The 27,458-nt window shown below is 45.0% G+C and overlaps 1 protein-coding gene across 5 annotated transcripts; it reads left to right on the plus strand.

Moving 5' to 3' along the window:
• Nucleotides 1-6,167: 6,167 nt before the first annotated feature.
• On the plus strand, nucleotides 6,168-27,101 carry LOC121563322 (probable cationic amino acid transporter). Of its 5 annotated transcripts, none has more exons than XM_045218448.1 (15): nucleotides 6,168-6,321; nucleotides 7,501-7,590; nucleotides 8,832-8,971; nucleotides 9,133-9,291; nucleotides 11,111-11,504; nucleotides 11,687-11,872; nucleotides 11,971-12,207; nucleotides 16,259-16,476; nucleotides 16,735-16,881; nucleotides 18,304-18,512; nucleotides 18,597-18,744; nucleotides 18,823-19,030; nucleotides 19,225-19,512; nucleotides 23,145-23,381; nucleotides 23,585-27,101. In XM_045218448.1, the coding sequence occupies exons 5-15, from the start codon at nucleotides 11,390-11,392 to the stop codon at nucleotides 23,887-23,889; spliced, it is 2,298 nt and encodes a 765-aa protein (XP_045074383.1). In that variant the 5' UTR covers nucleotides 6,168-6,321; nucleotides 7,501-7,590; nucleotides 8,832-8,971; nucleotides 9,133-9,291; nucleotides 11,111-11,389; the 3' UTR covers nucleotides 23,890-27,101. The 5 variants fall into 5 exon arrangements, with proteins under 5 accessions (XP_045074383.1, XP_045074386.1, XP_045074385.1 ...); XM_045218449.1 differs by lacking the exon at nucleotides 6,168-6,321 and adding an exon at nucleotides 6,381-6,640; XM_045218451.1 differs by lacking the exons at nucleotides 8,832-8,971; nucleotides 9,133-9,291.
• Nucleotides 27,102-27,458: the final 357 nt, after the last annotated feature.

Consider the following 27,458-nt stretch of genomic DNA (forward strand, 5'->3'; position numbering starts at 1 on the left):
GTCTATCTAGCTATCTGTCTGGCTCTGAGTCTATCTAGCTATCTGTCTGTCTCTGAGTCTATCTAGCTATCTGTCTGTCTCTGAGTCTATCTAGCTATCTGTCTGTCTCTGAGTCTATCTAGCTATCTGTCTGTCTCTGAGTCTATCTAGCTATCTGTCTGTCTCTGAGTCTATCTAGCTATCTGTCTGTCTCTGAGTCTATCTAGCTATCTGTCTGTCTCTGAGTCTATCTAGCTATCTGTCTGTCTCCGAGTCTATCTAGCTATATGTCTGTCTCCGAGTCTATCTAGCTATCTGTCTGTCTCCGAGTCTATCTAGCTATCTGTCTGTCTCTGAGTCTATCTAGCTATCTGTCTGGCTCTGAGTCTATCTAGCTACCTGTCTGTCTCTGAGTCTATCTAGCTATCTGTCTGTCTCTGAGTCTATCTAGCTATCTGTCTGGCTCTGAGTCTATCTAGCTATATGTCTGTCTCTGAGTCTATCTAGCTATCTGTCTGTCTCTGAGTCTATCTAGCTATCTGTCTGTCTCTGAGTCTATCTAGCTATCTGTCTGTCTCTGAGTCTATCTAGCTATCTGTCTGTCTCTGAGTCTATCTAGCTATCTGTCTGTCTCTGAGTCTATCTAGCTATCTGTCTGTCTCTGAGTCTATCTAGCTATCTGTCTGGCTCTGAGTCTATCTAGCTATCTGTCTGTCTCTGAGTCTATCTAGCTATCTGTCTGGCTCTGAGTCTATCTAGCTATCTGTCTGTCTCTATCTAGCTATCTGTCTGTCTCTTTGTCTATCTAGCTATCTGTCTGTCTCTGAGTCTATCTAGCTATCTGTCTGTCTCTGAGTCTATCTAGCTATCTGTCTGTCTCTGAGTCTATCTAGCTATCTGTCTGTCTCTGAGTCTATCTAGCTATCTGTCTGTCTCTGAGTCTATCTAGCTATCTGTGTGCATATCTTTTTATCTCTTCTATAAATCTACATCCCTCTCTCTACATACCGTTCCCTCTCACTTCCTCTCTCTCTACATACCGTTCCCTCTCACTTCCTCTCTCTCTACATACCGTTCCCTCTCACTTCCTCTCTCTCTACATACTGTTCCCTCTCACTTCCTCTCTCTCTACATACCGTTCCCTCTCACTTCCTCTCTCTCTACATACCGTTCCCTCTCACTTCCTCTCTTTCTACATACCGTTCCCTCTCACTTCCTCTCTCTCTACATACCGTTCCCTCTCACTTCCTCTCTCTCTACATACCGTTCCCTCTCACTTCCCCTCTCTCTACATACCGTTCCCTCTCACTTCCTCTCTCTTACTGCCCCTCCCCTATTGTTCTCTCTCTCTCTCTCTCTCTCTCTCTCTCTCTCTCTCTCTCTCTCTCTCTCTCTCTCTCTCTCTCTCGCTCTCTTAAAGGATACAGTGTGTCTCTTGGAGTGAGTTCTACAGTGTTTACTGGACTGTATAGTGAGTTATGGTCGTAGAGGGAGACATTGGTGAAGATAAAATGGTGCAGCAGCTCTCAACCGGTGATAGACTAGCCTTTCACACACACACACACACACAGACACATACACACACACACACGCAGACACACACACACACACACATGATTGCACTCCAGAAAATGTAGACTAGCCTATATTGCCTTAATATACTGTAGCATGCATCTAAAAAATTTATTCTATGTGCTGCTAAATGCCCACTCCAATAAATCAAAGGAAAGCTAATTCACTACATGGTGGCTGTGTGTGTTTGTGTATGTGTGTTTGTGTTTGTCAGTGGAAGCTGCTAATGAGATAATAATCAGAGGGGGGCAACACCTCAAAGTGCCACTGAGCATCATGGGTTGTGATGACCCGTTGCGCCTCAAAGAAACTCCCTCTCTATACACTTCCTCTCTTCCACCCTCCCATCATCCTTTCTCCCTCTCCTTCTCTCTCTCTTTCTCCCCTTCTCTCTCTATACTAAGCCCAGGTAAGAGTAGTGTGAAGGATTCAAGCCTGGGTCTCCTGCACACAGTTGCAGACTTAGCATTAGGCAGAAGAAGCAATTGCCTCAGGCCTCACATCCTCAAGGGGCCTCGTGAGCTGGGCATAATTTAATATATATTTATATATACATCTACGCTGAGTATACAAAATATTAAGAACACCTGCTCTTTCCATGACATAGACTGACCAGGTGAATCCAGGTGAAAGCTATGATCCCTTATTGATGTCACTTTTTAAATCCACTTCAATCAGTGTAGATGAAGGGGAGGAGACAGGTTAAAGTATTGAGACTATTGAGACATGGATTGTGTATGTGTGCCATTCAGAGGGTGAGTGGATAATATTTAAGTGCATTTGAACGGGGTATGGTAGTAGGTGCCAGGGACACCGCTTTGTGTCAAGAACTGCAATGCTGCTGGGTTTTTCACGCAGTTTCCCGTGTATCAAGAATGGTCCACCGCCCAAAGGACATCCAGCCAACTTGACACAACTGTGGGAAGCATTGGAGTCAACATGGGCCAGCATCCCTGTGGAACGCTTTCGACACCTTGTAGAGTCCATGCCCTGACGAATTGAGGCTGTTCTGAAGGCAAAGGGGGGTTCCTGTGCATTGTTTCACGCAATATGATTGCAAACGTGGCTTTCATTGAAATGAAGCTGCAGCAATGAGGTGCTTTCAGAGCGGGACAGAGAAAAGAAAGAAAGAAGATAGAATTTTAACAGAGATATTACACAAGTTAACACATTTCTTTAGTAGAAAGACAGTGTGCTGCTGATATGCATGTGTAGCCCATGGCATGTCATACTAGTTTTGGTCAGACAGCATCAGATACATGGGCTACATATAGTAAGATAGAGGGGCGCTGTTTCGCTCGCTCGGATGCTTTCTCCGGTGAGATAGTTTCAGACACTTGCGAATTGAAGGAAAGTTGTCAGGTGCACAGTGCCCTGTTCGGATGCTGGAATTATTTTGGATGAACATGTGAAGGCAACCTACTTTTTGAAGACTGACCTCTGCCTGGGGCCTCCAAATTACTAAGTCTGCCCCTGTTTGCACGCCACAAGATCTTAGTCCTGGGAGGTAAAACAAGAGCTAACACAAGATCTTAGACCTGGGAGCTAACACAAGATCTTAGTCCTGGGAGATAACACAAGATGTTAGTCCTGGGAGCTAACAAGATCTTAGTCCTGGGAGCTAACACAAGATCTTGGTCCTGGGAGCTAACACAAGATCTTGGTCCTGGGAGCTTACAAATATCTTAGTTCTGGGAGCTAACACAATATCTTAGTCCTGGCAGCTAACACAAGATCTTAGTCCTGGCAGCTAACACAAGATATTAGTCCTGGGAGCTAACACAAGATCTTAGTCATGGGAGCTAACACAAGTCTTAAGGCATTTAACCCCCTCCACTACAATGGCAGGCGGTAGTTTGACTGAGGAGATTGTGAATGTTTAATATTCCCACATGTTATCTGACAAAGACAGGGGAGATGAGATTCTAATGGAAGTGAGTTGTGATAGGGAGTAAATCTGCTCTGTGTGTGTGTGTGTGTGTGTCTCTGTGAAGCAGGGGTCACGCTCACCCCTCTGTTGTGTGACTTCATCGCTCTGCAGCGTGGGATTCTGGGTAGTAGGCACGGAAGTCTGACCTTGCCCTTCTCTCTGAGTGATTCATCTCACACACACACACACACACACACACACACACACACACACACACAGTATATGGGGTCACATGGATGCATACTGTATCTATGGCCAATAACATGGCTGCTGAATATTTCATAACAGTAGGGTTTAAAAATGGATGGGTAATTTCACTGTCCTGGGGGGAGGCCACCAGAATTAGGTCCACAGCTATATGACCAGGGGCGTAGGAGCGACTCTGACATTGGGGAGGGCGGGGGCACATTTTGCTACAGGGGTCCGGGGCACTTTTTTTTTTTAAAGGTTTTAAATGCTCGTTTCTAGTGACTTTTGAGAAAAGGATACAGACAAATATGAACTAAATGGGCAAATTTACAAGGCTAAGGGTGACCTTGCAGAGAGGCACTTACTCTGGTACAATCCAACCCATCTTGGGGCCATGGCCATTCATACTGTACTGAATACCAGTCTGACTGTTAATGTGGAGATATTCAATGAAACAACTATTTTGTACTCTTTCTCTGCTACTGTATGATTCATTTCCTAGTATTTTTCTCACTTCCCTTATGTCAGGTTGTTACTACTGCTGCTGTACATACTCTATGGTTTGACACTTAACGTCATATTTTCAACTTATAATACAGTTATTATACTGTAATAATAACCAGCAACATGCACAGTTAAAAACATTTAAATCAATAATCAAAAAATAATAAAGGCATGAATCTCCACTTATTATCCAAAATAAAATATAATCATGGCTGCCTGTCTCCTGCCTGAAGTTAACACATGCAATACACCCTCTAGACTTAAGCTGCTGTCATTTCATCAGGGATCAGATGATAATTCAGATTCACACTATGACAGATTATCAGTGTATGAACTCTAAGAGCTTGGAGAGGCATTTCTCACTATCTTACCTGTTTGTTTGTGGCCTCTCTCTCTCTCTCTCTCACTCTCTCTCTCTCTGACTGTCTGTCCGTGGGTATCATCATGGCTGCCTCTCTCCTGCATGAAGTTAACACATACAATACACACTCTAGACCAGGGAAGGGTAACTTTGATGTGGGTGGGGGCCGCAGCGGCTCTCGGGTCTGCCTACCAACATCCATACCCACACATGCGAGCAGAGCCACACGTTTGCTTTACAGAACTTTTTTTGTTGCAGTTTTACTGTCAGTGAGTGCCATATAACAAGTAGAAAACTGCAGATGCACAACCAAGTTTGGAAATTGCACCTTGTGTATTCTACACGTTACCCCCGGCTCCTATGCCCCTGTATATGACACTAAAAGACAGTATATCATTATTACTAGTGCCAGGAGTTGTGAACTGACCATAAAATATAGATCATATTCATCATATTAAAAAAAAAAAAAAAACTGCTAAGACTATCTCAACTGTTGCAGTAGGTCACAGGCCTTGTGGCCTAGCTAGCTAACCCTGACTCTAGCCTAGGCTCCTTATAACCATCTTGTCTCTGCTATCTGTATTACAGTGCTTAGTATAAAACCCTCTAGACTGATGTCAATTGTAGTGGGGTACTTACACAGATTATTCGGTGGAAATGTCACTGCTGAATACCGGGTAACTTTTTATACTAGGAGTGATGGTTGTTGGAACTTGTTACTGCAGCTACAACAGGTCATTTCCCCACGCATCGATCTCCTTGTGCAGCCAGAGCAATTACCTGCCAAATGGTAGGGCCTCAAGCAGAAAGTGTGGGAAAAAACGACATTAGTTCATATAATAGGCCTATTATATGGCAATAATGGGTAAATGTTACCCGACCAGACAGAACAAATAAACATAAACATTGTTTGAAATCATCTAGAGGCTATAGATAGCAGTGGAGGCTGGTGGCAGGAGCTATAGGAGGACGGGCTTATTGTAATGGCTGGAATGGAATTAATGGAACCGTATCAAACACATCAAACATATGAAACTACATGTTTGACTCCGTTCCATTAATTCCATTCCAGCCATTACAATGAGCCCGTCCTCCTATAGCTCCTCCCACCAGCCTCCACTGATAGATAGATCCTCTATCTACCTTGCAAGCTATCTAGACCACTTAAAATCAGCTAAACAGGAACAAAATGAAGATAGCCCACAGATCAGGGCTATTTTCCAGTAGGCCTACCTAATGAATTGTAAAATAGGCTAGTTTACAGCATAGCAGGCTACATAGGCCTGCAATAGGATAATATAAATTTGGTTAATGATATCTAGAGTAGCCTAAACAAGAGCTCTTCGAAATGATATAGCTAGCCTATGCCTCTCTCACTTTATAGGCTATTGAACGGGACGGGCGGAGGAACCGGGACCCGCTTCAGAGAACTAAAGGGACGTCACGACGTGCCATTCGGCTGCGGGAGGGGGGGTGGATAACTAAATAATATATTACTGGTCACGTGGTGTAAGCAGGCTTCTGAATGATTTAAGAAGGCTCTCGCCTCCCTCCGCCCGCTGATGCGCGAGATGCTGCTGCTGCTGAAGAGAGAGAAGGAGAAGAGAGAGAGGGTCGAGATAGAGAGAAAAGAGAGAGAGGAGAGAGAGAGGCAGAGAGAGCGAGAAAGGGCGAGCCAGCGAGAGAGTAGAGAGAGAGAGAGACTGCAGCAGCAACCGACATGGAGCTCGAGCCTTTCCGGGGGAGAGCGAGCATCCTCTAATCCGCCAGGGTCACGGTAGAATGCGTAAGTGAATTTGTTTCTCTCTCTCTCATCCTTTCTCTCCATCGCTGTCCCACTCTCACTCACTCTGTCTGTGTCGTCATTGTTTATGTGTGTGTGAAAATGGCGTATTCGACCCTCGGTGTGTATGTGTGTCCTGCTGTTGATCGCGGTATTGTTTGATGATAAAATGCTTCCTTCTTGAGTTACACTTGCCGGGTGTGTGCGTGTGTGTGCGTGTGTATGTGTTTGGGGTGGGAACTCGCATCCCCGTTGTAGCTGCAGTAGACACCAGAAGAGAGGAGGAAGATACGATTTCGTTATTACATTACCCGACGTAAAGGTATTTGTTTATCAACAGCTAGGGTAAATGTTGAGATCTGCCTGATATCATCACGTAGGAGGCTAAATCTCATCTGATCGCTATTTTATCATAGAAGGACATCTATATATATATATAAGGCTACCGTCTGCTGTGTGTGTGTGTGTGTGTGTGTGTGTGTGTGTGTGTGTGTGTGTGAGAGAGAGAGAGACCGTACGAAATGGATGCTTATCATCCGGTTTGTAGCATCATGTCGGCGAGAGAGAGAGTGTGAGAGAGAGAGGGATCAAATAGAGATCTGTAACTGCAGTATTGCGAGCAGAGCCTTCACACACATTCCTCTCTCTCTGTCTGAGAAGCCAAAAGCTGGAAACATTGATTTCAATTATTTAGGGCTGAGGTTTAAACACACACACACACACACACACACACACACACACACACACACACACTGAGATGTTGAGACAGGTCTGTGTGCCAGAAAGCCTGGAGCCTGAGAACAAACTAATCTCTAATGACATGGCATGAGAGTTCTCTCTCTCTCTCTCACTCTCTCCATCACCCATTCCTCCCATTCCTCCCTTTCTTACTCTAACTCTCTTCCTCACCCACTCTCTCCTCTCTCTGCTCTCCCACTCCTTTACATCTCCCTCTCTCCCTCTCTCCCTCCATCTGTGTGGTGCTGGCCATGGTGCTGAAAGCAGCAGTCATTAACAGGGATTATAAACTGGGTGGTTCAAACCCTGAATGCTGATTGGTTGACAGCCGTGTATGATAAAACATGTATTTTTACTGCTCTAATTACGTTGGTAACCAGTTTATAATAGCAATATAGTGTTGATCAATTCTTGATAATAGTCATGTCTGTTATGTTGTATTAGTTTGGCTACATTCCATTCATGCCAAGGAAGATCACAAGATGTTTTTAACCCTGATGGGGATACCAGCTCAATAATTCACCTCCTGTCATGGTGAGTTACATCGACTGCTCCCTATAAGCTTGTTTGAAATTGATTTAGATCAATCATTCTGCCAACAGGTGTGTTTTGTGTGTGTGTGTAATGCGTAATGATGAAACATCACAGAGTCACAGGTTGCAGCTCTGTGTGTGTGTGTGTGTGTGTGTGTGTGTGTGTGTGTGTGTGTGTGTTTGTGTGTGTGTGTGTGTGTTTTTCCCTTATACTGTGTGTTTTTGTATAAATGTTTGTTTGTGCAAAGTGCCCTTTGCTTGATTGCTTGATAGATTGGTGTGTGTGTGTGTGTGTGTGTGTGTAGATGATGTCATAACCCTTGTTCTACTGCATGTGTGACTCACCATCTCACAAGAACACACAACCTGATTTGGTTTGTGAATGGGAGATAGCCTCACTGACGTCACAGAGCCTGTCTGTGCATAAAAGCTAATACAATCACCTCCACAAACCTCCACACACACACACACACACACACACACCATCACAGAGCCATCTGCATCTCCGTCATCAGCAGCACACCCCCTCCTACCAGACTACAGGACACGTAGATATATAGAGAGAAAGAGAGATAGAGAGAGGGGGGGTGGCCTTGGGGGACAGGTGTGGGAGGTGTTTGTTCCTATTGTAATGTTATCTCTGTGATCTTATTGCATGTCCAATGAAAGGAAATGAATAGGTAGACTATAACTGTAGTTTAATAGAATGACTCTCCTCCTCATCTTTCATCTCATCCTTTTTACTGGGGAGAGGAGAGGAAGACTAGAGTTTTACCAGATCAGGCCACATGGTCGGGATAAACTCTGGGCCCTAGTGATATGTATAGCGTATTGGTGTGGTTACTAATACTTTTAGATATGTGTCACAGTTTGGCAAAATGGTTACCATAGTGATCAGATACAAGGTCATCCAAAGGAATAGAGAGAGAGAGAGAGAGAGAGAGAGAGAGAGAGAGAGAGAGAGAGAGAGAGAGAGAGAGAGAGAGAGAGAGAGAGAGAGAGAGAGAGTGGGAGAGATCAATTGAAATGGATAGGGAGAGGGTTGGACAAAGATATAAAAAGAGAGAGATGGAAGGCTGCTTTCCAGCTGTCTTTCACACTCTCACTACACTCTTGAACTCAGCACTGGAGAGAGAAAGATAGAGAGACTGAAAGAAAGGAAGAGAGAGAGAGAACATTTCTCCTGCGTCAGGTCATAATCTAAATGATGACTTAGCTTTTCTCTGTCTGTGACCTACTCAGAAGAACAGTGGTTGCCATATCAGAACATTGCTGGTTGCCAGATTGGACTGAATCGGTTGCCAGGTTGGACTGAATCGGTTGCCAGGTTGGAATGAATCGGTTGCCAGATTGGACTGAATGAGGCTCTTAGCTTTATTAAGGTACTGAGTTCCAGAAGCTGAATCAGGATGTACTGTACATTCTGTAAATCAGACAGAATGTTGGCTGGAACACACAGCTAAGCACTGTCTTACAACAATAAATCATTCTCATTGATTGGCTGATTGGATAACGAACATTGATTATTATGGTGGATGATTAGGAAGCCAGAAAACAGACAGATGGATTGACAGACAAACAGATGGACGGACGGACGGACAGACAGACAGACCGTCGGACAGGCATGCAAACAGGAAGGCAGAGACAGGCAGATGGACGGACAGACGGACAGACGGACAGAGTACGGCTGGACATTGTAATGGTGTGTTTACTCCTATTCCTCTAGTTAGGGAGGACAGATCATATTGCATTGTGTGTGAGATCAATACTGTGTCTGATGGAAACAGATGAGCTGTTTTATCAGTCTGCTGCTCATCCTTCCATCATCACTACTCCATCATCACCTCTCCATCATCACCACTCCATCATCATCCCTCCATCATCATCCCTCCATCATCATCCCTCATCATCACCCTTCCATCATCATCCCTCCATCACACCCTCCATCATCACCTCTCCATCATCACCCCTCCATCATCATACCTCCATCATCATCCCTCATCATCATCCTTCCATCATCATCTCTCCATCATCATCCCTCCATCATCATCACCCTTCCATCATCATCCCTCATCATCATCCTTCCATCATCAAATATCCATCATCACCCCTCCATCATCATCCCTCCATCATCATCCTTCCATCATCATCCCTCCATCATCATCCCTCCATCATCATCTCTCCATCATCATCCCTCATCATCATCCCTCCATCATCACCCCTCCATCATCATCTCTCCATCATCACCCCTCCATCATCATCTCTCCATCATCATCCCTCCATCATCATCCCTCATCATCCCTGCATCATCATCCCTCCATCATCATCCCTCCATCATCATCTTTTATGTTCTATTATTTACACTCTGCAGGGACAATAGCTGCCATGCCCACCACTCTCCTGTATTGTGCCTTGCTTTGTGGTTAAACTGAAACACACACACACACACACACACACACACACACACACACACATACACACACACACACACATACAACCACTGTGGTGAAACAGCTGGGTAATTGCAGGCCTCGTTTAAGTGGTTGATGGCTGAGAGGCGTGTGTGTAGTGTGTGTGTGTGTGTGTTCGATGATTGAGAGGTTTGTTGGCCCACTTTACACAAATGATTTCTCCCCCTCTTCCTGAGTGCAGCCAGAGGGGGAATAATCGAGAAAGAAACAGAGAGAAAGAAAGAAAGATAATTGAGAGAGGGAAAGAGCTTGGCAGTAATAGCAGTAATCATAGCAGGTTATTTTCCTACCTGGGCCTTACATACTGACTGTGTATTAACTCTTATTCACTTTAGACCAAATGGTTTTATTCAATCATCTTCTATGAGTGCAGTAGTTGACTGATTGGGCAGAGTACAGGGGATTTGTTGATCGAAGACCATGATTGTGTCTCAAATAGCACCCTATTCCCTTTATAGGGCACTACTTTTGACCAGTACTCTGGTCAAAAGTAGTGCACTATATCGGGAATAGGTTGCCATTTGGGACGCATTCCATGTAATTCTTTGTCTATGGCTGTAATTATATTGTGTGTGCTTGTGTGGGCCTGTAACAGAACAATGTGTACTGTCAGATTGGGGGGAGTGGAGGATAGGAGTTGAGTCCTCACAGTCCATCAGCTCTGAGTTCATCTCAGGTCAGATCTAATCAGGAAGTGATGATGACTCACAAGACGTTACAACACAACACAGTCATCTGGAACATACACACATACACACACACACACACGGATATGAACTATCATCTATGACGTGGTGTAATGAGATGGTTGCTATAACAACAGGTCTACAGGGACCAGCTGATAATTAGTTCTCTGTGTTCAGGTAGAAACTAAATGTGTCTGTATGTGTGTGTGTTTACAATAAAGGATGGATAACCTGCCATACCTGCCATATCTTCCCCAATGTGACTGTAACTGTCAAACAGCTGTGGACACGACACAGACATGGAGTCATATATTGTCAGCTGTACTGTACTGTATGTGTAAAAACATGGTGTTTTCTGTTACAGATTGACACCTGAGACAACAGACAACACACGTCTATATCAGCATGAGGAACTGCTGACACCCCCCTCACCTGACTACCAGAGAGAGAAAGACGGAAAGAAGAGAGAACACACTTTTCTTCCTCCCATTCTCCCATCCTCCCATCCTCTCTCCCACTCAACCCATCTGGACAAGGAGAAACGATATTTTCCAGAGAGGAGGAAGTGAACGTCAGAGGATTTTTTTTTAGAAAAAAGCTCAAGCCCTCTCTTGACCTCTAACCCCTGACCTGTGACCTCAGTATGTCAGGTCTGCGTGGTAAGCTGCAGCGTGTCCAGTGGCGGTCAGGATGGCACTCCTTCACCTCCAGAGTCCTCAGGACCAAACCTGTAGAGAGCATGTTGGACTCTGGGACAGGTAGGTGTTTACAGGGGGGTCTCTAGGGGTGTGAGTGAAGGTGGTAATGTGTGTGTGTGCGTGGAGGGGGGGTATATGTGTGGGTATACAGTATGTGTGAATATATGTGTGTACGTTATGTTAACATGTGGGTTTTATGTTAAGGTGTGTGTTTGTATGCTAATGTAAGTGTGTGTGTACAGGTGGTACCAGCAGCCATGGCACCAAACTAGCAAGGGTGTTGTCCACGGTAGACCTGGTGTCACTAGGGGTGGGCAGCTGCGTTGGCACGGGGATGTACGTGGTCTCCGGGCTGGTTGCTAAGGAGATGGCCGGACCTGGCGTCATCGTCTCCTTCATCATCGCTGCTGTCGCCTCTATACTGTCAGGTAAGAACACACACACACACACTTACACACACACACACACACACTTACACACACACACACATCTACAGCTACATGATATTTGTGTGTCTCCCCTTCAGGAGTGTGTTATGCTGAATTTGGGGTGCGCGTTCCCAAGACAACGGGCTCGGCCTACACCTACAGCTACGTGACAGTCGGGGAGTGTGTGGCCTTCTTCATTGGCTGGAACCTGATCCTGGAGTACCTGATTGGTACAGCCGCGGGGGCGTCGGCTCTCAGCAGCATGGCGGACTCACTAGCCAATAAAAGCATCTCTACGTTTATGACAACACACATCGGAACACTCAACGGCCTGGGTGAGTCTGGAGGGGGGAGGAGAGGGGGGAGGAGAGGGGGAGGGGAGGGGTGTGTGGAAGTGAGGAGGGTGTGTGTGGAGTTTCCAGTTGCTGTGACATCATATTCCCTGAGACCTGGGCTGTGTCCAGCATAGAAATATATTGCATAGAACAGCCATGCCTTTCTGACAGGCAGAGTAATAATACAAGTCAGGAGGTTTGACCTTCCTGAAGTCTAGAGTGGCTAGCAGTGTAGAAACAGACAGTGAACGCTCATTCCTCAACATAACAGATGAACACTATTTTTCCTGTTTGTGGATTGTAATCGAGGGTTATGCTACAGTGTTGTGATAGTTGTGTGACAGCCTAGGAACTGTGGAAACAGACAGAGGGAGACAAAATCTCTCTAACAGGAAAAGGAAATGGTAACTTTCCAACAGCTGGCCATCTAGCCTGCCATCCACACACACACACACACACACACACACACACACACACACACACACACACACACACACACACACACACACACTGCTGGTACGGTGCATGACTGTTGACAGTGTGTGTTCATGTGTGTTCTGCTGGTTCAGTTTTTGATAATGGTGGGGCCCAGGCGTCTAATGTAAGCTCTGTTACAGTAAACTATGATATAGGCCCTCATGTGAACCATTTTAACTTTGAGCCTGTTTCTTATGCTGAGGACTATAAAGCACTAAAGGCAATAGACACTAAAAAGTCTGCAGGTCCAGACAACCTGGATCCCTCTTAAAGATAGCAGCTGGTATTATTACTGAACCTGTAGCTTCACATTTTCAACTTGAGTCTCTTGACCAATTCTATACCCAGCATTTGGAAATCAGCGTATGTCCTCCCACTGCTAAAGGGTGGAGATCCCTCAGATGCTATGAACTATCATCCTATCGCCAGACTCCCTATCCTGGCCAAAGTCTGAGTCCCTAGTGAACTCACAGTTAACAAACGTCTTAATTGAAAAGAACATACTGAGCGGGGTTCAGTCTGGCTTTAGATCGGGGAACAGCACCACAACTGCAGCTATGGCAGTGGCAAATGACATCATACATGCACTTGATAAAAAGCAACATTGTGCTGCTCTGTTTGTTGATTTATCAACGGTATTTGATTCAGTTGACCATGAATTGTTGCTAGCTAGACTCAGTAACATTGGTGTCAGTGAAGGGGCAGTAAGTTGGTTTAGGAACTATCTTTCTGACAGAACACAATGTGTATATGCTGACAATCACAAGTCTAGCTTTCTTGCGATTAATAGAGGTGTGCCCCAGGGTTCCATTTTAGCTCCTGTGTTGTTCTCAATTTGTATTAATGATTTGGGAAATGGGATGCAACCAGCAAAGTTGCATCTACAGTGGGGAGAACAAGTATTTGATACACTGTCGATTTTGCAGGTTTTCCTACTTACAAAGCATGTAGAGGTCTGTAATTGTTATCATAGGTACACTTCAACTGTGAGAGATGGAATCTAAAACAAAAATCCAGAAAATCACATTGTATGATTTTTAAGTAATTCATTTGCATTTTATTGCATGACATAAGTATTTGATCACCTACCAACCAGTAAGAATTCCGGCTCTCACAGACCTGTTAGTTTTTGTTTAAGAAGCCCTCCTCTTCTCCACTCATTACCTGTATTAACTGCACCTGTTTGAACTCGTTACCTCTATAAAAGACACCTGTCCAAACACTCAATCAAACAGACTCCAACCTCTCCACAATGGCCAAGACCAGAGAGCTGTGTAAGGACATCAGGGATAACATTGTAGACCTGCACAAGGCTGGGATGGGCTACAGGACAATAGGCAAGCAGCTTGGTGGGAAGGCAACAACTGTTGGCGCAATTATTAGAAAATGGAAGAAGTTCAAGATGACGGTCAATCGGTCTGGGGCTCCATGCAAGATCTCACCTCGTGGGGAATCAATGATCATGAGGAAGGTGAGGGATCAGCCCAGAAATACACGGCAGGACCTGGTCAATGACCTGAAGAGAGCTGGGACCACAGTCTCAAAGAAAACCATTAGTAACACACTACGCCGTCATGGATTAAAATCCTGCAGCGCACGCAAGGTCCCCCTGCTCAAGCCAGCGCATGTCCAGGCCCGTCTGAAGTTTGCCAATGACCATCTGGATGATCCAGAGGAGGAATGGGAGAAGGTCATGTGGTCTGATGAGACAAAAATATAGCTTTTTGGTCTAAACTCCACTCGCCGTGTTTGGAGGAAGAAGAAGGATGAGTACAACCCCAAGAACACCATCCCAACCGGGAAGCATGGAGGTGGAAACATCATTCTTTGGGGATGCTTTTCTGCAAAGGGGACAGGACGACTTCACCGTATTGAGGGGAGGATGGATGGAGCCATGTATCGCGAGATCTTGGCCAACAACCTCTTTCCCTCAGTAAGAGCATTGAAGATGGGTTGTGGCTGGGTCTTCCAGCATGACAACGACCCGAATCACACAGCCAGGGCAACTAAGGAGTGGCTCCGTAAGAAGCATTTCAAGGTCCTGGAGTGGCCTAGCCAGTCTCCAGACCTGAACTCAATAGAAAATCTTTGGAGGGAGCTGAAAGTCTGTATTGCCCAGCGACAGCCCCGAAACCTGAAGGATCTGGAGGTATGGAGGAGTGGGCCAAAATCCCTGCTGCAGTGTGTGCAAACCTGGTCAAGACCTACAGGAAACGTATGATCTCTGTAACTGCAAACAAAGGTTTATGTACCAAATATTATGTTCTGCTTTTCTGATGTATCAAATACTTATGTCATGCAATAAAATGCAAATGAATTACTTAAAAATCATACAATGTGATTTTCTGGATTCCGTCTCTCACAGTTGAAGTGTACCTATGATAAAAATTACAGACCTCTACATGCTTTGTAAGTAGGAAAACCTGAAAAATCGGCAGTGTATCAAATACTTGTTCTCCCCACTGTATATGCAGATGATACAGTCATATATTCATGTGCTCCTTCTCTGGTTCAGGCTATTGAAGAGCTTCAGACTGCTTTTCAGTCACTGCAGGTCTCCCTTTATGGTCTCAAACTGGTCTTGAATGTACAAAAACAAAAATCATGACCTTTACCAGAGCAAGCACTCAGCCAGAGAAGGTTAGCATTGTCACATCTGGTGGCTTATCCATTGAAAAAGTGTCATCCTACAAATACCTAGGTACATGGTTGGATGACAAGTTGTCCTTTAAAGTTCATATGGATAATCTTGTGAGGAAGCTTCAATTGAAACTGGGTTTATTTTCGTAATACGGCTTGCTTCCCGCTTATGGCTAGAAAGAAGCTTGTTCAGGCCACTTTTCTCTCTGTAATTGATTAAGGTGACTTGTTGTATATGCATGCAGCCTCCTCTGTCTTACAGAGACTGGACTATGTCTATCATGCATCCTTGCTCTTTATTACAAATGCCAAGTCACTCACCCACCATTGCACATTGTACCAAATGGTGGGTTGGACCTCACTTTATATGCGCAGAAAGCTACATTTGTATGTGTTCATCTACAAAGCCCTTTTGGGTAAACTCCCTCTTTACCTCTGTAGTCTGGTCTCCATCACCACCAGCAGTTACCATACCCAGTCTGCTAGGTGGTTGCTACTTAAAGTCCCCAGGACATGTACAGTATTAGGCAAGACTGCCTTCTCGTCTTGTGCACCAGAGGCATGGAATAGTCTACAATCCATGCTTCATCTAGATATGTTAGTGCCACTGAATGAATTTACATTTTTGATAGAGACTGTTACAGAGGAGTGTAAATGCTTATTTTAGGCTGGATCATGTTGTTGAATTATATTGTTTTGTTGTATGTTTTAATTCTGTAATGTATTGATTGTTGCGGTCTTCTTGGCCAGGTCTCCCTTGAAAAAGAGACTCTGGGTCTCAATGGGCTTTTCCTGGTTAAATCTTTTATTTTTACCTCTCGGTGTGGTATGTATTTAACTCCCTCTCTCCCTCTCCTCCTCCCCTACCTCACCCCTCCCTCTCTCCCTCCCTCCTCCCTCCCTCCCTCCTCCCCTCCCTCCACTCCCCCTCTAGGTAAAGGAGAGCAGTCGTACCCAGACCTCCTGGCCTTGCTGATAGCAGTGATAGTGACAGTGATCGTGGCCCTGGGGGTGAAGAACTCAGTAGGGTTTAATAATGTGTTGAATGTGATCAACCTGATGGTGTGGGTCTTCATGATGGTGGCCGGACTCTTCTTCGTCAACGGACACAACTGGGACGATGGAAGGTTCCTACCCTTCGGGTGGTCAGGGGTGAGACACACAAACAGACGTATATACCTACGCACACACTATTACACACACACATTGGTAGGCATGCAGATATGCAATGAATTGTGATATTCCACTCATTAGTCAACTTCTCCTACTTCACTAGCTAGGTCTAGATAGCAACAATGCTAACTAACGGCTAACTCTAGCTCAACTGTTGGTGGAATCATAATGCCAAAAGCGATTGTGTTTTAAGACACCCCTAACCCTCTGTCTCTCTCCTGTGTGTGTTTATACCAGGTGATGCAGGGAGCGGCAACATGTTTCTATGCCTTTATAGGGTTTGACATCATCGCTACAACAGGAGAGGAAGCAAAAAGTCCCAACACCTCTATACCCTATGCTATTACTGTTTCACTCATCACCTGCCTTACTGCATACGTCTCTGTGAGTACACACACACACCGGCACACGCGCGCATACACACTCGAACACGTGCGCACACACACATGCACGCGCTCACACACAAACACACAGACATACACACATGTACCGGTACCCCCTGTATATAGCCTCCCTACTGTTATTTTATTTTACTTTAATTATTTTTTATGTATCTATTTTTCACTTAACACTTTTTTTTTTCTTTCTTAAAAAACTGCATTGTTGGTTAAGGGCTGTAAGTAAGCATTTCACTGTAAGGTCTACATCTGTTGTATTCGACGCATGTGGCAAATAACATTTGATTTGATTTGATACACACACAGATACACACACACACAAACATACATATACACACACACATACACGTCCATGCCCTATTCGGTACAAATGACATCATTTGCCCTCAAGAGTTTGTCAGAATGTATGATTTCTGGTTGGTTAGACTCTCTCTATGTGTGTCTGTGGTTTTGGATATAGACTCTATCTATATACTCTTATTGTTTCAGATATAGACTCTATCTATATACTCTATGGTTTCAGATAGAGACTATATCTATATGCTCTATGGTTTCAGATATACTCTATCTATATACTCTATGGTTTCAGATATACTCTACCTATATGCTCTATGGTTTCAGATAGAGACTCTATCTATATACTCTATGGTTTCAGATAGAGACTATATCTATATACTCTATGGTTTCAGATATACTCTATCTATATACTCTATGGTTTCAGATAGAGACTCTATCTATATACTCTATGGTTTCAGATATATATTATATCTATATCTCTGGTTTAGGAGGTTGTTGATCTCTCAGTAAGAGATGGCCTTTTTATTCCTCTCGATTCCTCCATAATCTCTGCATCCTAATCTCTATCTCTCTCAATCTCTCTCTCTCTCTCTCTCTCTCTCTCTCTCTCTCTCTCTCTCTCTCTCTCTCTCTCTCTCTCTCTCTCTCTCTCTCTCTCTCTCTCTCTCTCTCTCTCTCTCTCTTTCTGATCTGTGACAGATGGCCGCATGACTTCACACGTCAGTTTGCATAGATCACACAGGCGCAGTCACACACGTGCACACACACACACACACACACACACACACACACTCACACTCACTAGAGTTAGTTTGGGCAGTGATTGCAGACATGCACACGTGAGTTTATCTTCATATCCCTGACTTTAACGTGGTGTGTGATATTAATGTGTTCTTTTTCTTTCTTTCTCTTTCTCTCTCTCTCTCTCCCTCTCTCTCTCTCTCTCTCTCTCTCTCTCTCTCTCTCTCTCCCTCTCTCTCTCTCTCTCTCTCTCTCTCTCTCTCTCTCTCTCTCTCTCTCTCTCTCTCTCTCTCTCTCTCTCTCTCTCTCTCTCTCTCTCTCTCTCTCTCTCTCTCTCTCTCTCTCTCTCTCTCTCTCTCTCTGTCTCTAGGTATCAGTGATTCTGACTCTGATGGTTCCCTATACAGAGATAGATGCAGACGCTCCTCTGATGGAGATGTTTGCTGTCCATGGCTGTTACTTTGCTAAGTACATAGTAGCAGTAGGTTCTGTAGCTGGCCTGTCTGTCAGTCTCCTGGGCTCTCTGTTCCCCATGCCACGAGTCATCTACGCTATGGCTGGAGACGGTCTGCTGTTCAGGTGACAACACACACATGGACACACTCATATACACACACACGGACATGATCATACACTAACGCATGTGTGTATGTGTGTGTCTAGGTTCCTGGCCCATGTGTCTCCATACACTGAGACTCCAGCACTAGCATGTGTTGTGTCTGGCTGTCTGGCTGCTCTCCTCTCTCTCCTCGTCTCCCTACGAGATCTCATAGAGATGATGTCCATAGGAACACTACTGGCTTACACACTGGTGAGTTACACACACACACACTCACACATTCACACACACACACACACACTAACTCTCACTCCTCTCTACCTCTTCCAGGTTAGTGTGTGTGTGTTGTTGCTACGCTACCAGCCAGAATCAGACATCCACGGCTTTGTGAACTTCCTGTCTGAGGAGCAGTCCAATAAGAAGAAGGAGGGCGTGTTAGCCGAGTGTGAGAAGGAAGTGTGTTCTCCAATCAGTGAAGTAGATGACTACGGAGGACCTCAAACTAACACCTGTGGAGCTAAGAATCTCCCCTCGCTAGGTGCAAACACACACACACACACACACTTCCGTCCTACTAACCTAATACCATATTACCATATTACCCTAACATTGTAATATTGTAATATTGTAACATTGTAACATTGTAATATTGTAATATTGTAACATTGTAACATTGTAACATTGTAATATTGTAATATTGTAACATTGTAACATTGTAATATTGTAATCCAGGCGACAACGAGATGCTGATTGGTAAACCAGATAAAACCACTTACACTGCCAGCCACCCGAACTACGGCACCGTCGACATGGGCTCCGGCATCGAATCAGAAGAGTCGGAGGGCGGGATGTCGTGGAGGCTGAAGAAGCTGATTGGTCCACGGTACTACACCATGAGGATCCGATTGGGCCTGCCAGGGAAGATGGACCGGCCCACTCCGGCAACAGGGAAGACAGTTACTGTCTGTGTCCTCCTCCTCTTCCTCGCCGTCTTCATCTTCAACTCCTTCATCATCTTCGGTGAGGAGACGTCTCTGTTCAACACTCAGTACTATTGAAACTATACTCCCACTGATACACCATTCGTTTCTGTATTATATCAAACTTTAATTACAAAACAAATGTGTAAGATTCAAACCCACATTTCTCAAATGACTTGCACTCAACAACATACATCTAAAACTACACAAACCAAACTAACTGCAAACTGCTAAATCATTTAATTCTATCATATTATATTATTCCATTGAAATGATGACGTTTCTGCATTCACTCCTATATATTCTACAATAAAGTCCCCAGTGAAACAGCGCCGGAGAAGATGGCTGCCGTTTTACAGCCCTCTAACCAATTGTACTATTATGTGTGTTTTTCCGCGTTATTTGTAATTTATTTTGTACATAATGTTTCTGCCATCGTCTCTTATAACCAAAAAGAGTTTCTGGATATCAGGACAGCGATTACTCACCTCGTATTGGACGAAGATTTTTTCTTCAAAGAGGCGGCCGCGAAGGATATCATACAGACACCCGACAAGGCCCAAATCCCCGTCATTCGCGTGAGGAAGAGACGGAGATATCGTGGACGTAGATCGGGGTGCCTTGTAAGGATCCGACGGCGAGCGAGTAAACTGCCTCTTCCATCAATCCTATTAGCCAACGTTCAATCATTTGAAAATAAATTGGATGACCTAAGATTACGGTTATCCTACCAACGGGACATTAAAAACTGTAATATCTTATGTTTCACCGAGTCGTGGCTGAACGACGACATGGATAACATACAGCTAGCGGGCTATACGCTACATCGGCAGGATAGAACGGCTGACTCCAGTAAGACAAGGGGTGGCGGTCTGTGTATATTTGTAAACAACAGCTGGTGCACAAAATCAAATACTAAGGAAGTCTCGAGGTTTTGCTCGCCTGAGGTAGAGTATCTTATGATAAGCTGTAGACCACACTATTTACCAAGAGAGTTTTCATCTATATTTTTCATAGCTGTCTATTTACCACCACAAACCAATGCTGGCATTAAGATTGCACTGAATGAGTTGTACAAGGCCATAAATCAACAGGAAAACGCTCATCCAGATGCAGCGCTCCTAGTGGCCGGGGACTTTAATGCAGGGAAACTTAAATCCGTTCTACCTAATTTCTACCAGCATGTTAAATGTGCAACCAGAGGGAAAAAAACTCTAGACCACCTTTACTCCACACACAGAGACGCATACAAAGCTCTCCCTCGCCCTCCATTTGGCAAATCTGACCATAACTCTATCCTCCTGATTCCTGCTTATAAGCAAAAACTAAAGCAGGAAGCACCAGTGACTCGGTTAATAAAAAAGTGGTCAGATGACGCAGATGCTAAGCTACAGGACTGTTTTGCTAGCACAGACTGGAACATGTTCCGGGATTCTTCAGACAGCATTGAGGAGTACACCACATCAGTCACTGGCTTCATCAATAAGTGCATCGATGATGTCGTCCCCATAGTGACTGTACGTACATACCCCAACCAGAAGCCATGGATTACAGGAAACATCCGCACTGAGCTAAAGGGTAGAGCTGCCGCTTTCAAGGAACGGGACTCTAACCGGACGCTTATAAGAAATCCCGCTATGCACTCCGACGAACCATCAAACAGGCAAAGAGTCAATACAGGACTAAGATTGAATCGTACTACACTGGCTCTGACGCTCGTCGAATGTGGCAGGGCTTGAAAACTATTACAGACTACAAAGGGAAGCACAGCCGCGAGCTGCCCAGTGACACAAGCCTACCAGACGAGCTAAACCACTTCTATGCTCGCTTCGAGGCAAGCAACACTGAAGCATGCATGAGAGCACCAGCTGTTCCGGATGACTATGTGATCACGCTCTCCGTAGCCGATGTGAGTAAGACTTTTAAGCAGGTCAACATTCACAAGGCCGCAGGGCCAGACGGATTACCAGGACGTGTACTCCGAGCATGTGCTGACCAACTGGCAAGTGTCTTCACTGACATTTTCAACATGTCCCTGACTGAGTCTGTAATACCAACATGTTTCAAGCAGACCACCATAGTCCCCGTGCCCAAGGACTCTAAGATAACCTGCCTAAATGACTACCGACCCGTAGCACTGACGTCTGTAGCCATGAAGTGCTTTGAAAGGCTGGTCATGGCTCACATCAACAGCATTATCCCAGAAACCCTAGACCCACTCCAATTTGCATACCGCCCCAACAGATCCACAGATGATGCAATCTCTATTGCACTCCACACTGCCCTTTCCCACCTGGACAAGAGGAACACCTACGTGAGAATGCTATTCATTGACTACAGCTCAGCATTCAACACCATAGTGCCCTCTAAGCTCATGACTAAGCTAAGGATCCTGGGACTAAACACCTCCCTCTGCAACTGGATCCTGGACTTCCTGACGGGCCGCCCCCAGGTGGTAAGGGTAGGTAACAACACATCTGCCACACTGATCCTCAACACGGGGGCCCCTCATGGGTGCGTGCTCAGTCCCCTCCTGTACTCTCTGTTCACCCATGACTGCATGGCCAGGCACGACTCCAACACCATCATTAAGTTTGCCGACGACACAACAGTGGTAGGCCTGATCACCGACAACGATGAGACAGCCTATAGGGAGGAGGTCAGAGACCTGGCCGTGTGGTGCCAGGACAACAACCTCTCCCTCAACGTGACCAAGACAAAGGAGATGATTATGGACTACAGGAGAAAAAAAGAGGACTGAGCACGCCCCCATTCTCATCGACAGGGCTGTAGTGGAACAGGTTGAGAGCTTCAAGTTCCTTGGTGTCCACATCACCAACGAACTATCATGGTCCAAACACACCAAGACAGTCGTGAAGAGGGCACGACAAAGCCTATTCCCCCTCAGGAGACTGAAAAGATTTGGCATGGGTCCTCAGATCCTAAAAAAATTCTACAGCTGCACCATCGAGAGCATCCTGACTGGTTGCATCACCGCCTGGTATGGCAACTGCTTGGCCTCCGACCGCAAGGCACTACAGAGGGTAGTGCGTACGGCCCAGTACATCACTGGGGCCAAGCTTCCTGCCATCCAGGACCTCTATACCAGGCGGTGTCAGAGGAAGGCCCTCAAAATTGTCAAAGACTCCAGCCACCCTAGTCATAGACTGTTCTCTCTGCTACCGCACGGCAAGCGGTACCGGAGTGCCAAGTCTAGGTCCAAAAGACTTCTCAACAGCTTCTACCCCCAAGCCATAAGACTCCTGAACAGCTAATCATGGCTACCCGGACTATTTGCACTGCCCCCCCACCCCATCCTTTTTATGCTGCTGCTACTCTGTTAATTATTTATGCATAGTCACTTTAACTCTACCCACATGTACATATTACCTCAACTACCTCAACTAGCCGGTGCCCCCGCACATTGACTCTGCAACGGTACCCCCCTGTATATATATAGCCTCCCTACTGTTATTTTATTTTACTTCTGCTCTTTTTTTTCTCAACACTTTTTGTTGTTGTTGTTTTATTTTTAAAAATAAATGCACTGTTGGTTAAGGGCTGTAAGTAAGCATTTCACTGTAATGTCTGCACCTGTTGTATTCGGCGCATGTGACCAATAAAATACGATTTGATTTGATTTGATTTGAACTTCTCTCTTCTCTTCTCCAGGTGCGGCCAGCATCGGTGATGGCAGCTGGTGGGCCCTTCTCCTGCTGATCTTCCTGGTCATCTTCATGGCTCTCCTCCTCATCATCATCCTGCAGCAGCCAGAGAACCCTAAGCGACTGCCTTACATGGCTCCGGCTGTTCCCTGGGTTCCTGCTGCTGCCATGCTGGTCAACAGCTACCTGATGTTAAAACTGTCTGCTATCACCTGGATACGCTTCGCTGTCTGGTGCTTCCTAGGTGCGTTAATGGAGAGAAGTGTGGATGGATGGATGGATGAAGGTACATGTGTCTATGTACCACATACTCTAACACTGTGCGAGTGTGTGTGCGCGCGTGTGTGCGTGTGTTTGTATGCATGTGTGTGTGTGTGTGTGTGTTCGTATGCATGTGTGTGTGTGTGTGCGTCTCTCTCTGCGTGTTGGTGTGTGTCTCCCCTTCAGGTATCCTGATCTACTTTGGCTATGGGATGTGGAACAGTACATTAGAGATCAGGTCCAGGGAGCAGGAGGTCCATGCGTCTACATACCAGCGCTACGATGGCCACCATGCAGGGGTGGACGACGGCTTCTCAGGCTTCAGCGTTGACGACGACCTCTACCCCCCTAGCAACAACGACCCCTGGGCCCCACCAGGCGGTGTTGACGGGTCAGGGCAGGTACCCCCCAAGGCAGATGATGATGATTGGACGGATCCGAAGGGAGGAGCTAACAGAGCGCTAGCGGAGGAGGACCCAATGGATTTCTGAGAAGAACGGAATGATGGACGGATGGATGGACTGATGTTTCCCAGAGGATTGATAGATGTTATTGTTGTTAACACCTGAATGTACTGCCTACTGTTGGCTGCCTGCCTGCCTGCTGTGTGTGTGTGTGTGTGTGTGTGTGTGTGTGTGTGTGTGTGTGTGTGTGTGTGTGTGTGTGTGTGTGTGTGTGTGTGTGTGTGTGTGTGTGTGTGTGTGTGTGTGGGTTCCTTGTTACATACTTTCAGTAGTTTTTTTTAGTTTTTTATATCCCTTTCATTGAGTTCCAAAGGAAATATGATCCTATGGAGGAAAGCTGTAGACTACAAATTACAAACAGTGGAAGGGGTCTTTGGGTTGATTTGGTGATGGGCATACAGTGAATGTATTTTCCTCTCACTATAGACAGTCCAGAGTTATGACAGACTGGGAGCGAGTCAGCATTTCCTGGTTCACCACACACATAGAAAGCTGTCAGAGCGCTGAGCCGAGGTCACTTACTGTCACTGGTCCAGTTGTCTCAGCTGCTTCTCTCATCTTACAGAGAAGAAACCAGCTACACACACACACACAGACACACACCCACCTCTCCAGTCTCTATCTAGGAAGGAGGGGGGCTGATGGTGTTTTTGGACTTTGCTTGCAATAGTGCCTTCATCTGTGTGTGCACGTGTGTGCGTGTATGTTTTTCTTTGGGCTGTGTGTGTGTGCATGCGTGCGTGTGTGTGTATGTGTGTGTGTATGCTTTTACACCTTGTATCTATGTCCCCTTTAGGGTCTTAGGAGTGAAGTGTGTTTGTGACTTCTTTTGCTCCATCCCACTCTCTCTGAATTCTCACCCATTCTCACCCCCAAGCCCCTGTTGCTGCATTGCTAGAGCTCAGAATTAAAAGGTTCTAAATGACAGTTTTTTTCTAAACAGAGTTATGGACACCACCATGCTCTAAACAATGTTCTCTACCTACATCTCAAAATTAATGTTACTATGTTAGAAAGAAGACGAGATAAGAATTGCTCTCAAGATAAGAATTGCTCTCACATAAGCCAAATATCTCTGAATGTTTAGTCACATAGAACCCTCTAATTCTAAGGTCTCTACCCCCTTGGGGAAGCCTTATCTGTTAAATGCACTGAACTGAAGATGCCACGCGACCCTTCCTACTCTCCTCGACCCCTAACCGCTGACCTCCATCCCTAACTTCACCACCCAGGGTTCTCTCTGCTGTTCAGGCGTGGGCTCGCTTGTGTTGTCCAGTGAAACACACACATACATACACATACGCACACAAACACACACACACATACAGTTCAGCTGAACCCAAAACCAGAAAGGGGCTTCAGTAGGTACTCTGTGCTCCTTAGTTGTACTGTAAATATTATGTCTCTGTGTGTGTGTGTGTGTGTGTGTGTGTGTGTGTGTGTGTGTGTGTGTGTGTGTGTGTGTGTGTGTGTGTGTGTGTGTGTGTGTGTGTGTTCCATGCCTGTGGCTATGTGACGTGGCTGGCTGGTGAATGTGATAGCATGCTAATTTGTATAGCATGGTTGTAGATGTTGTATTTGCATGTGGTGACCGACGGCCAAGAGACATCATAGAACTAACAACACCCTACTCCAAACTGACCCCTGACCCCTGACCCCTGACAAGGGAAACTATAGGGCGAAGGGGACAGGTCGATCTGGACCTGGGGTATGATATGTAGCAAATTTAGGAGGTGGTGGTTGAGGGGTTCTTTGGTATCATTCCCACCACTAACTCCACCCCTTACCCCCACACCTGTGTTTACAAAGCAAGCCAAAGTCCACAACGTTTGTTAACTTTGTAGAGAACAAAACAACCATGAGAATCCATTAGACTAGACTATAGACCTGTATAATAGATTGAAGTCACTCACGGTATATTAAAGGGTTACACCGTAACCCTATACGTTCTGCTTATAAACTGTTCATAATCATTATAACAGGGTTTGTTTAAGTCAAATTGAATTATGAACGTTAACTATTCAATCAGGATTCACCTGGAACCAAGTATAAAAAGACCCAAATAATTCAATTTTTCTATTGATATTGATACAGTTTACTAAGGGTTAACTGCATATCTAATGATGGTTTAGAAGCCGTTTCTAAGCAGAATTCAAGTTTTACTGAAGACACTTGCTAAAGTAGACACATGCAATTACATTCACTAGCTGGAGTAAATACATACAGTTATATCCAACAGCATCGACACATAAACATGAGGAAAAACTATCAAACAAAAATAGGAGTAAACAAAAAAAAAACTAATTATTTTTCTACTGCTGGGTCACGCCTACACCTATGGTCCTCCAATGGTTGGCCTCCACAGTAAGTGGGTGAGGTTTATTCACTTTCACTTCCTGTATTTCGCCCAACAGAGCCCAGCTTGGGAGGAAATGGTGAAAGCTTATATTTTTAACTACTTCCATCTCTCTAGTCCTATAAGGCTAAGTTAAAAACATTTTATCTTTTCTTTTAAAGATCTTATAACATTTATTCCAGTCTAAAGTAGGCAAATTAGAAGGTTTAGACCAAAAACAATATAAAAACAATAAAACACTATTTTATTACAACACTAAAGAGAATGTTGCCACTGTTGCTTTTAAAGTCAGACCTGCTGTTTGTTTGTTTATTTTGTCTCGGAGGAGAAGGTGTGCCATGTTTCTGTCCACTTCCTGGTATTCAATCATAATGCATTCCAGTTTGAACCGCACAGAACGTCAACAATCCTCCTAACAGCTTCCTAAAGTCCGTTTAGGGACGGGTGATATAAATTAACGCCAGCTATCCACATTGGTTCAATTGCTGGTTTTTTCAATAGGTCAATGAAATGCGCTGCGATTGAATTCCTGCCTCTATCTCTCTCCTGTGGCTGGGTGTCTTTGTGGGTTGTTGAGACTGGCTTCTGTTTGCTGACTAGATATTTGTTTTTCTTCTGTATATTTTTGGTATCTGAAGTTGTGAAATGTTCTGATGTATTTGGGGTTTTCTGTTGGTGTTTTAATATAGTTTTTTCTCCATGACTTGGTCTGAAATGACACCCTATCAGGACTCTGGCCAAAAGTAGTGCACTTTTAAAGGAATAGGGTGTAGTTTGGGAGTCTGGCCCTGTGTGTGTTTCTGCTCCTGAGTGCGCTTGTTTAAGCTGAGTTCTCGGTATCGCCTCCATGCAACAATGAAACATTATTTATTGCAAATATGAACTGGACTGGCTCTGTTTTTGTCACAGAAACATGCATGAACACACACACACACATACACACACGCTGCGACATAGAGGAGGAAATTATAGGACAGTGTGTATCAGTGTATCACAGGGAACAGAGCCTTCTGTGCTGAGCTAACCAGGACAAGGTCAGAGTCACACCACTGATAACACACTTTATAACAATGCCCTGGGTGAACACACACACATACGTCTGTGTCCTCACTCAGTGCGAAAAACAGACAGTTCACGAGGCCAGATGTGCTTCAGGGAACACAGACTAGGATTACTGATTACATCACACACACACATGCTACACATCCTGTGTTTTTGGGGTCAGATAGAACCGGAGCAG

The sequence above is a fragment of the Coregonus clupeaformis genome, unplaced genomic scaffold, assembly GCF_020615455.1.
Source record: "Coregonus clupeaformis isolate EN_2021a unplaced genomic scaffold, ASM2061545v1 scaf1591, whole genome shotgun sequence".
NCBI lineage: Eukaryota > Metazoa > Chordata > Actinopteri > Salmoniformes > Salmonidae > Coregonus > Coregonus clupeaformis.